Source organism: Diprion similis, chromosome 2 (assembly GCF_021155765.1).
Source record: "Diprion similis isolate iyDipSimi1 chromosome 2, iyDipSimi1.1, whole genome shotgun sequence".
In the NCBI taxonomy this organism is placed as follows: domain Eukaryota; kingdom Metazoa; phylum Arthropoda; class Insecta; order Hymenoptera; family Diprionidae; genus Diprion; species Diprion similis.
The window spans coordinates 15,561,252-15,573,626 of NC_060106.1; the positions used below are offsets into that span (position 1 = coordinate 15,561,252).

General features: G+C 37.6%; 1 protein-coding gene and 1 long non-coding RNA gene across 2 annotated transcripts; one reads left to right on the top strand and one right to left on the bottom strand.

Moving 5' to 3' along the window:
* Positions 1 to 841: 841 nt before the first annotated feature.
* On the bottom strand, positions 842 to 7,346 carry LOC124412428. The gene is made up of 3 exons (XR_006929794.1): positions 7,211 to 7,346; positions 6,070 to 6,312; positions 842 to 1,645 (listed from the first exon to the last, which is right to left on the bottom strand). It is a non-coding gene; the product is annotated as an uncharacterized LOC124412428 (long non-coding RNA).
* On the top strand, positions 2,744 to 9,339 carry LOC124412418 (protein spaetzle 4). The gene is made up of 6 exons (XM_046892279.1): positions 2,744 to 3,274; positions 6,147 to 6,331; positions 6,453 to 6,611; positions 6,729 to 7,454; positions 7,549 to 7,671; positions 7,750 to 9,339. Exons 1-6 carry the CDS (start codon positions 3,245 to 3,247, stop codon positions 8,003 to 8,005), a joined length of 1,479 nt encoding a protein of 492 aa, XP_046748235.1. The 5' UTR covers positions 2,744 to 3,244; the 3' UTR covers positions 8,006 to 9,339.
* The last annotated feature ends 3,036 nt before the right edge of the window (positions 9,340 to 12,375 follow it).

Below are 12,375 nucleotides of genomic sequence, written 5' to 3' on the forward strand. Positions count from 1 at the left end.
ATATGTCTGATGAAAATTTCGACGGTTCCAAATAACACTGAAATTAGTTCTTTGATGCACTAAAGCGACGTGATTTTTTAATCCTGACGGAAGAAACTATAAACTACGCGTATGTTGATTATTACCCACAAAGTGTTTGAGGGGGCGAGTCCGATGCCGAAGAATTCCCGAAGCCTTTATCCCTTTGCAGTCGACGCCAGAAGCACAATCTATCATTTCATGATTACTGGACATGAGAATTTGGCCAATGTTCGATACTATCCACGATCGTGTTGAATTCATGCACTCCTCACAGAAAAATTCAATAATCTTCATCGATTTGGCAAACGGTAAACTTTTTTATGTTAACCGACAAATTTACACAACGTTTGTTCTGAGAAACATTCACCAATCGGAATCTGCTTAAAATGTTACGTTGGCAGTAATCTATTAATATCGATACATCAAAGTTCGATTACTCTTGAGGTGAATAAAATACAATGATTCTAGAGTAGAGCACTGTGTTCCAATTGAACACCATCACAGTGAAGAATATCAGTGATTCATTACTACTCGATTTTTCATTCAATCAAAAATACTAACAAATCAGATGTTTGAATGTGTTGTAACATTCAAAATCACTATCATAGGCAGAGTAATCTCCGATCAGACAGGTTAGATTCTGGTAAATTTTCTTTGCAGTCGCTGATAGAACATATTTACAAATTATTAATTTTTGGACATCAGAAGAATCATGCTACAAAAGTGATATTCGCCATTTTTATATACTCATAGTGTGTAAGAATTCGAAACTACGAAAAGAGGTCAGAACCCAAGCTTGGGTGGGCCTCTAATTTACCTGTAGTCTCAATTTTTATTACTTCTTTCAAGTTCCAGGCTTCAGACTTTTTCCAGGCTCAATAAGTGGGCTGGTGGGTCACGAACGTATCAGATCGGCTACTAGTGATTGGCTGCGATAAATCTCTGGAAATAAATAAGAAAGTATTGTAAACACGAGTGATTACTGCAGGACAGATCTCCTTAAAAACGTCAATATCTTTCAAGTTCATGCTCACTGCAGCGTTCCTCGAACTCGCTTTCTTCTCATATGAACACATTGGCGCGTTAAACGTGTTTTTTCATCGTATCCAAAGAAAGCATATAATGAGTCTCATGAGTGGAGATGAAAATACGAAATTATATCCCCTGATCATACGTTTACCCCTAAAATTGTATTTCAGGTAAATTTATTTAATTTTGAGACATCGGCTGCATAGGATTGCTAAAACGGAATTCCATGAGGACAAATACATTGCAAACTCTTATAATATGTTTGGTACGTGATTTCGGTGTTACTTCTGACGTTGGTTTTTACGACATTTTAACCAACGTGTTTCTCTAGGATACATTGCTCCTAAATCCTAAACAGATAGCCTCCTCCTTCACCACCTTGGAGGTGAAAGTGTTGCTTGACTTCCGCTTCAAAGAGCACCTATTCGAGTTAGGTACTCATGAAAACGTGTTAGTACGCCTGCAGTTGTGGGCCTGATTGAACCGTACATCCCCATAGTTACGAGCCATCGACTTCCCATTAAAAAGCCATACCCTACACGGATGCAGCTCGTTCTATTGCTAAGCCAGCAATGCGAGAAGAGATATTATCCAGCTGAAAGATAATAAAACCACGTTATATACTCAAATATTATACATGATATTGCAGATCGTACACAAGCATATATCTCATATACATGATGTTATATTCCATGTACAACCATCTGCAACAAGAATTTTGATTTATGGTTCACATGATTCTGTACGGATACTGCGCTCAAGAAATCTGTAGTGAAACTGGGACCAAAAACCAGTTTAGTATTTCACAGCCCGTAAGTCGTCTTCAACATATATCAGAAGATCGTCAGTGTATTCGAGTATTGAACTAGCGAAAAAAAATTATTCTATAGATAAAGCAACGTGTAACCACCTCCTACTGCAATCCATGATTGAAAAATCATTCCTGTTCGTAGAAACATATTTATACGTGTTCGATGTAGGTAATGCATCTAGAAACGGTAAATGTGTATCTTCGCATCTGCACGTGGTCTGAGAGAAATCAGATTAACGAAGACTTGAGAATGAACATCGATGGGATCTTAAACCCTGCGGCGTTTAATAGTCTCGTATAAAGTGTGGGCGGGATTTGCAAGCCGTGCACGATTGTGTTTATCGTGAGCCGTGTAATGTAACATCTCTAACGGTAAGTGCAATATCTACACAGGTTACATCTTTAGCGAATTTCATCGCCAATACCGAAAGCCCAAAATCTTACTTCGAACGGTACTGCAAAATAGCAACGAACATAACATCGCACTTGCAATGAGTTGAAGAGTTTAAAAGTATATGTATAATCGTGAAGACAATTCTTAAGTGATTCACATGTCACAGACTGCAAGGACATTTCCTTTGGTCACGGTCATGCTTTCGTTATGGAGAAAGACTTCTCACATTACGAATCCACCTGCAATGGGCTATTTTTCAGAATGAAGAGCAGATAGTGCGACAAAGAGTGTAACAACCTCACTGTGATAAACCATTTCGCGCTTCGTGGATCCCTCCAAGAAAGGATCCTCAATCGCACCTTCTAATGCACGCGAGCGATGCGTTCGAGGTATATTTATGGTAACAGGGAAATCCGAATGTCACAGTTACGATTTAATTCAACTAGTTACGACCGTTTGGGCGTCAGAAGCCAGTTTTTTGTAAGCGCCTCGTACTCGAACTCTCGGTAGGGACACCGTGACACACATGAGTGGCAGCGCACTAACGGTATCACCAGGCTGACCTACTCTTGAGGCCGTCGTCGCACCTCTCTCCCTGGCCGACCGACCAGCCGTATTTGCTGTTTCACTCGGAGAATAGGAGTACACACTTTTTCCTTCGAACTTCGATGGGTACCCCGGTACCGATGACAGCCAGTAATCAGAGTCCCCTTGACTGCAGAGGAGCTACCGTCCAGTCGAGAATGCCTGACATGTAGCCGTTCGTCGTGGGCAACGTCAGTACAGCACCAACCCCACGGAGGCAAACCGATTGTGAAAACTAGCTGGCTAATGTGGTGTACTTTTACAGTGGGTGCTTTAGTGGTGCTAGATCAACTGAGGCTAGACAGGTGCCTCTAGTGTTCCATTTACTATTGCAGTGACTACAGTGAACCAGTGACACTGATTTTCGGATTTACGCGCCCTGTCTGTACCAGACCACTGAAACTATGAGGATTTTCATTTTGCTTGTATTTTGGGTAAGTTCTTACGACGTTTAACGAATTTCTGCGCCATCGTCTCTGGGGTGCGTCTCTAAATTGTACTTCTAGTTTAATTACTTTGACCTAATTCGTAAGTGGAGATTCCACTGGACCCTTAAAGTTGTCAGTGATTCGAATTGGGATTGAATAAAAATCTCTACAGGCAATTTGATAAACAGTGTGACACTCTTTTGGAATTTTATTTTTCAAGTCTACAGATTTATTGTAAAGCGATGAAGCTTCGAATCCACATTTATTAATCACATATTCAAATACAGTTTAACGCACATCCGTCTCGCATAGCGCAAAAATCATTACTAATTCAGCCGTAGTATAAGGTCTGACGATATATATTACGGATCTTGAAATACTCACGTAAATTGGTTAAAGCTATTTCTCTTACGGTTAAATGAGCGAAATGGAAAAATCTGAGACGTCTCACAGCCACATCCCTGATATCCGCTATTGTTTCATACCCCTATATACTCTATATTTTACTGAACGCGAAGGGCGTATCATAAATCCACGAGATCCTTGTCCAACCACTTAGGGCCTCGTAAGAATCGTCAAATAACATTCAATAACAAGCGTAATCTACTAGGAATGAAATAACACCATAACTGGTGTCCGGGTCGTGGACGGTCAGGACGAAGATTATCGGAAACATCCGCGTTTGCATCTGCTCGCAACGAATTGTTTGAAATAAGGTATTTTTTTATGCGGGCTGCTAAGGGGTATTTCACTAAAGCAAAAATTCACACCGTAATTACGTATTTACTGATTACTGAAATTTTACAGAGTGATTACGAGAGGAAATAATTTCTCACGACTACCAATGATTATTCCGATGATTACTAATGCAGATTTTTATTTTGATGTTACCATTTTCAGCGTAATTCCGGAGATTACCAAATGATTTCAAATGATATTGTCACCTCAATCGCTTCGGTGAAACACCCCTTGCGGGTTGTGCATCCTGTCCACCCTGAATCATCTATGATGACAATTGTACGAGTCCATAAAATCTGCACTAATAATATTCACACGTCCTTACATTTTATCCATAATCTTGGTTGTCTGAAGAAAAATGTCATAAGATTCACTAAATGATGGCGCAAGTGTCATTAGCATCGAGAACCTTGATCAAGGTTAAGGACTACCGTCAACAGAAGTTTGCGAAAGGTCAGGCCATTCATTACTGTTCCATAACAATAGAAGCAGTGACGAAAGAGTACATCATGGTGCGGTGTGCGGTATGGTGCATGTGAAAGGTCCCGCCTACCGGTCATCGACCGAGTGTGCGCGCTGTACGTACACGTGAAACATTTTAAATCATGCCACTGATCATTGTATGCAAAACCGAAGGGCCACTGGTATCACGCACCGACTTGAGATGGATCCAATTAGTTTGTTAAAAATAGATATGACCATGCATGGCGATAAAATGCACAGTATTCAGTGCTGTGTCTATAGTAACTGTCCGTAATTGCAGGTGTTTACATGAAACATATAAGGCCAATCATCGTTTTCTCAACACTCTACTTATTACAACCGTAATTCTCGTGTCACTGTCAGCTTTTCAGTAAACAACAAGCACATAACACGATTTGAACTTTTCAACCATTCATAGATTAGATAGAAAGTGTTACATTTATTCAATGAATGTTAAATTCGAATTAGTAATCTCGTAACATATTTCCAAAGACAAGTTATGCTGATACAGTTAAGTCGAGTATACTACCATGTTACTATATCTAGTGGTTTTGATATCAAAACCACTAGAATTGTACGTAAGACTGTCCGGAGAATCAGCAACAAACTATACCTAGTTTCTTCCTTTCCATCTGTTATATATTCACGTTGAAAGTTTTTTCCACGTTCAATCACGCCTCGAGTAGGACACACCTGACAAATTAAGGTTCCAATGATGATCGCTTGCCCACCGTTAACCGATTGCCCCCGAAATTGGAATTGGTACAGGTATATATATCTGGCCTCTGTGCTCAACGACCCACTGCACTATGACGAAAACTATACATGCATCGCACAACGCACAGGACGACGCAAAAGGCAGTAACATCACCGACCACTTTGTATAACTATTCTTACTTGGAATATTATCGAAAACTTTCCTAGACATCGTCGAATAATGAAGGGCTGCCTGATTTCAATATTTTCTTGTGGCAGGCCGAGCCTGTAAACCGATTGGTCCAATTCTTAACGGTTAATCTATCAAATTAAAAGCATAACGGGGTATCCAGCAAGCGGTACGATTTCTCCGCAGAACCAACTTAACTGATCACCAACCGGGGATTGCAAATATACGCACATTTGTATACATAGATATGTGTGCGTGTGTGTTTGTATACGTGAAAATATGGGTGTATATGCCCAAATCACCTTGAACTTGTACGAAGAGTTGTAAACACGGATGGTGAAGCGATTACCTGTTGCAAGAAGTAGGTCATCCGGTTTTATATTTGTCTGTGCAAATTTGAAAGCTGTCGCGAAACATGAACCACACGAGTTACCGATTATGAAGGTACTTTCACTGACGTCTTCTATATGCTAGGAACAACAATACGTAGAAACAGACGCGTCCAATAGTCCGTTGCAAACTTTCTCATCTTGATTATTCGTATGTTGAAGAATGTAAATGTACTCTAATCGTAACAATATGAATAGACTCGGTATAGGTGCCAATGGGGTTGAAACTCTATAGATCTTCAGTACCTTGTATCCCCATAATATAATAAATATTAATAATACAATGAATTATCATTTTTATTTACCGTAATGGAGTAAGCTGTCGGATTGACCTACTGCATGTGCCTGTACTGTGTATATCTCTACGGTCTTGGCTTTTCAGGTTCTTAAATTGCAGTTGAGTAGATGTCAAAGCTTCAAAGGTGGCAGTTCCGGAAACTTTGGATACGATGCCTCCTCAGCGTGTAGTAGGCCCTACTCAAGATCGGCAAGAGCACGATTTGAAAATCTTCCCTGTGACTTCAGACACCAGAACTGGTGCACCGTTCCTGGAAGTGCATACCCATGGTTAGTGCAGTTGGATAGTATAATGAAATTTGAACGACTGCAATCGCAAAGTTCTGCAATGTCTTCAAAGTCCATCTTATACACTGATTTTCACACTGAATACTAATTATACGGGATTTAGGCACGCGGTGCGTCGTTTCGTTCAAGAAAATCAAGGACTGATGCGACGCATGTACGGAGATGAACGACACATCAACGTCCTAAGAGCAGAAATAGATAATAACGATGTCACTGAGGCTGATGTCGATGAAGAATTCTTTCAGCCAGTTGATGATTCCACGTAAGATTTTTGAAGATATTCATAAGTACAACTCAGTTCAGGTTTTTAATTTTATTTACAAAAGTATGGGCTGAAGTTGAAAACGAGTTCTTGTATTTTTTTCTCGTAACGCTGCAGATACTTTGAGCACGAAGATGACTATGAAGAGTTCGAAGATGACGATCAAGAAAGCACGGAGGGGTTCGGGGACAGAAGCTTTACAAGCAGAGCTTTTGACGACTCTAGTGGTAGAAGAAGATTCAGCAAGTTCCCAAAATTGGGAGATTATTCGCGACCTCAATTCCGACCTGCCAGTACCAGGACGACATCAACGTTAACGACGAGCGACTCAACAACGAAGGCAGCGGTTACTAAAAGCGAAGAAAAAACTATCAACAATTCTACAGATCAACAGAATGAGACGATCGTAGAAAAAACTACAACACCGGTAGTAACTTTGGCCCAGATTGCTAACGTACAGAATCTGAGCATCAACGAAATTCCGGACAGACAGCCGGACAACCTAGACGTAAAATTAGAAAATCTCACAGATCTGCCCGAAACTGACACAACGACCACAGAACGTATGACTTCTGAAATGGAAGTAACTACGGACTTACCAACAACTGTAATGGTGGACCCCCTTGATGTCGAACTCGGTGACGAACCAGCCAGAAACAGTCCGAACAAAGGTCCAGGTATCGAGCAGCTATTTGCTGCCACAGAGCAGCACTTTCGACCGAGACCAGAATACAGACCACCAGAAGTGAGACCGGGAACTGCTTCGCCAAATGCGGGAGGACAACTGTTCCAAGACGTTGCTGCGAAAGATCAAGCGCCGCCGATCCTGAGGCCAAGAGGAGTGTAAGGGCTCTTTCACGTTGTACGGAATGGACTACTTGATAAATTATATGATTTTGTCTCAGTTTTAATTTTTCTAAATATCATTATTCTTCAGAAACGCCTGTCCAGTAAAAGAAGAAGTCGTCGCACCGTTCTGGGCGAATAACACTCGTGGCGAGGTACTCGCCCTCCTAAACCTTTATCCGTTCGAGCAGTACGTACATTGGGAGAAATGCACGTGAGTAAAATTTTCCGTCGCCATTGTGCTATAATCACAATATATTAGTGTTGATATCGAGCCGAATCCATTGATTAGGAACGAGAACAAACAGATGCACTGCCGGGATGGGTGTAGGTGTGAACAGCAGTTCAGACTTCACAGGTTGCTGGCCTATGATCCAAATAATGAGTGCCGAGGCATCTTCAGCGACTGGTTCAAGTTTCCAAGTTGTTGCGTCTGTCGATGTTACGATTTACCGGTTGAATTTCGAGTCACGTCTCGTTCGCCAAGGGCGCAAAAACCCCGTCGTAAAACTAAAAATCAAGTGCAGTCCCAATGGTACACGCACTGAGCACAGATCGGAGGTCAAAACACAGCCTACAGAACATCGGTTGGAGAATTATCCGCAATACAACACAAAGCTTTTAAATACGTAGTATTAATTGTCTGATGACGAGGTCAAATCATCGAGAATATTTATTATACGTAGATATAACGTTGAGTATCTGCCACTGTGATTGAGATTAAATTTATGTTCACTTTGGGAGTGCCAAATTCCGAATGAGCGATGAGAGTCGTGAGCGGAATCCAAAATCAGTTTGTCACTGTTCAAATGAAGAAAAAAATAATATGTCACATGTAAACGCACAAACTTTCATTTTCATGGTAATTCTCAAAATTTTAGCACGTTAATTATATTTTTATGCTCTATTAACGATTGAATATGAATAACATACTCACAACAACAGGTTGTTAAAACAATTAATAACGAAAATGAAACATATTCTTAAGATTTTTTACTATGTGGCCGTTTTTGTTGAATATATGTACATGTTACTTGACAATCACCGCAGACATACCTAAATTCAGAAAGAACCGACCCACGTCCCAGTGTCTACTCACTACTGCCCGTGACTACGCCTGGTGATAATTATAACTTATTATAAAGCTTTGTTTGCCCATTATAAAAATCCATTTTCTTTGAGATACGTTAACATACGTATAATGTTATTATAACTTACACTTATATACTGTACAACATTGTAACTGGTTGAAAAATACTCAGGTCACTTTGTACAAGTGACATGATTTTTACATTCTTCAACGGTCTGCCATAAAACTGATGTAATTTCAGTGCAAACTGACAGAAGCATGACCGTTCAAAAAGTAGAAGGGAGAAATTTGGTTTTTTGTAAAAGAACGAACTTACGTTTTATAGAACTTAATGAATAATACGGGAATTCATGCACTTTATTCAATTTGTGTGACGAACAAAATAAAGTAAAAGTTTGCTCTCACGATAGAAATCAAATAGATAAGTAAAAAGATTTTCGGATGTAATTTAATATCGCGTGTCCAACGACAAAAGATCGTAAGCATTATAAATGCGACTTCAGTGGCAAAAATATGTATATTTTTTTTCCACCATTCGCAACAAAAATTTATATCGTTACAAAACCAATTGGCGAATCGGAAATTATTTGCGTATTTGAAAAGGCTCATAATTGCAATTAGTAATCCATTTCTTGTTAATTCATTACTTTAATTTTATTGTTTAAATTATGAATATATATACACCATATTCCTTAACTTACTGGATAATATATAATAACAATAATATTACGAACTAAAGCTGCCTATTGTCATAACAGTATTCTATAAATTTCCGAATATTTAAATTTTTTATAAAAAAAATCATTGTAGATTGAAATTGCATGTGTTATAACATACCGAAACACGAACGGCTCATAATCTTCGCTTCATCAATGAAAAGCAAAAATGCAGATTTTACCTGACTATCTATATGTTTGAACATTGGCTAACGAGTATCCGCCATTCACTAGATAATGATTTATTTGTAATTTTCATTGTATTTATTTTCATTATACGAATTATAAATGCTGCATTGTAAAAAACAAATTAAACAATGATAAACGTTGAACGTTAGTATTTTTATTGGGCATCCACTTAGAGCAGAAATTGCTCAAAAACAACCTCCATATTCAACAATATTACCTACAACTACTGTATAAGAATCAATGTCAAATATATATTATATAAAGAAGCTGTGTATAAATATAAATATTTATAAATACGTGCTAAAACATTTGGTATCAAAACCATTGCAGGAAAAAATGTCGAAAAATTCATCTCAAATTCTCTCATAGTCTCTTAGCATATAGTGTGGTACATAATATAGTAAGATTTAATTAATTCGCATTGAATTGAATCGCAGTGAAAAGTGGACTGCTCTAATCTATATCATATAATTGCTCCACAAACGTATTACCCATGTTCGGATAATATAATTTATTATTATGAATGCACCGAGACAGCCTAACTGAATATTATGTGTATTATGTGTACAAATTACAAGAAGAGCACATTATAGGAACACAACAATAGTAGTGACTGCTGAACAACATTGGCTCACTTTTTGAGTAAGAAAATCGTATACATACTACTCTAGACAGTGCTATACTTGAGCACACATTTCTTTTTTCGTTGAAACGCTTTGCGACTGAATCATATGTTTGGCAAATGCAATAATACCGTCACTTTCAGTAGAATACCATTCTTCAATTCACTACTCTTCTCAATCTTACGGGTAAAACCTACAGTTATTGCTATGAAATAACACTTCGTTCTAATCAATTGCACGATGCAATAGCTAGCGAAATATATTAGTAAAGTTGTACTACTTGTCACAAGTATATTTAATTGTATAATGCACTGAGTGGAGTAGCTGTGTAGCCAATTTTATGGTATAAACTCAATAATCAGATTGCTATAAACTTTTCGAGCTAAGAACACTTCACCTTTGCAAATATTACAGGATACTGCAATATATCATTAATCACAGGGCACCAAAAGTTAAAATATATTATTTCTAAAACATTGGATTGGCAATTTATACATCATCATCAGTACCAAGGCACAATAATGAATATTATAATCGGTAGTGAACATTTCAAAAGCACCAAGTAGAATACATAAAAATCGTATGGACTTATGTTCTAATCAAACAGAGTTCTCTTAAATGGAGTCATCAATAAAAAAAAAATGTACACATTACGAACGCTTGCCGATCAAATTTCGATATAAAATTAATAAACCATGTTTGACTTTTTGCAATTCAAGTATGGGAGGACTTTGAATGTACTTGGGAATAGTGAATTTAAAAATAAAATCAATAATACTATTCTCAGTTACTATTTTGTGATATGTACCTGGTTTCAAATATTATTCATACGAAACTCGATAATAACAAAAGCTACTTCCATTGTCTATCCATAATACAATAAAAATAACCTTAGCGTTTGTTAAGTAAGTGATAAGTGGACACCTTTTTTCGGCCATTTCGCATATTCAATAATTTATTATTAAATTTCTTGATTAAAAACGTGATATTCACATTAAAACTCCGTACATACCACCATTAAATAGTATTCGTTGAATCATTTTTTCGTTATTGCGAATAGTTACGTAAGTAAATAATATATGAAAAATTTTGCAACGGTATGCAATTTACTTCACAAATTTTAATAAGCTTCTCCTTCTCTTCCCCCTCGTTGGGATAATCGATGTACCAACAAGATAAAATAAAACTTTTACCAGCCCATGATCAATTTATAATAATCGATCTCCATATTCTATCTGCCTTTAGGTATCGAGGTTTAAAGTGTGAAAAGTTGCAATCTCAGATTAAACGGACAAGGGATAATTACAACGATCGAAGATCAGAAGAAAAATTATCATAGACAATATGATGGAAAGAAGAAAAGTATCTGTGAATAGTCGAGTAACACAGAGATGTTAAATTCGTAAAAATAGAATACTACTCAAGACCAGGCATGACTTGAGTGACAGAAATTCAAAGACAGTCTGATGAACTATTTGAGATTTCTACGACAAAGTCAATGCCATCAGCCCCTTTAGCTACAATATATCACCAGCAATGCTTCAATGAATACTAGTCATCTTATTGTAAGTGCAAAGTGCAACTACCTATGTGAATGTAACATTATTTTATTAGGTATATTACTATTAACGCTATTTCAATGTATATGTCTTTGTCTACTGTAGTTTATGTATGTACGTCTAAATGTATGATTGGATACAGATTGTCTAAAACATTCGTGTCACGTGTATAAGTGAACATTGTTACAATGATATGTTGTTAACGCAGTATCTGCAAAACTGTGATTGTATCATTAGAATCACTATTATTGAGCTGTCAAGTTTCTAAACTTTACGATTGCTTATTTTAATATTTAGTATCGGACTTGCTTGAATTTGATACATCTGTGACTCATTCTACGATAAACTGTAGAATTTCCAGTGACCCTCAATATCATACGAACCAATGTTAAAAACAAATTTTTCTGAAAATCGAAATGGTGAAATGCTATTCATACAAACAGTATCAGTGAATATTGGCGACGAATGCGACTGACGCAACCGATTTTACCTGAGGTCCGCATAAACGTATCTCCCTCACTCAAGGGTTGGGTGACCTGTATTCAATAAATGACCCGGTCGAATGATTTTCCGTTTTCCAATAGTAAAATTACAGAAATACGTTCAAACATCGACAAATATTCAAGCAAGTCTTTGTAAAATCACATAGCAAATATAATATTTAAAACATATGCCAGTAATTTGTTCTTTGTTCCTAAAGTCACTATTTAAGATCATTTTGGCTACGTTAAAGTAGCATTG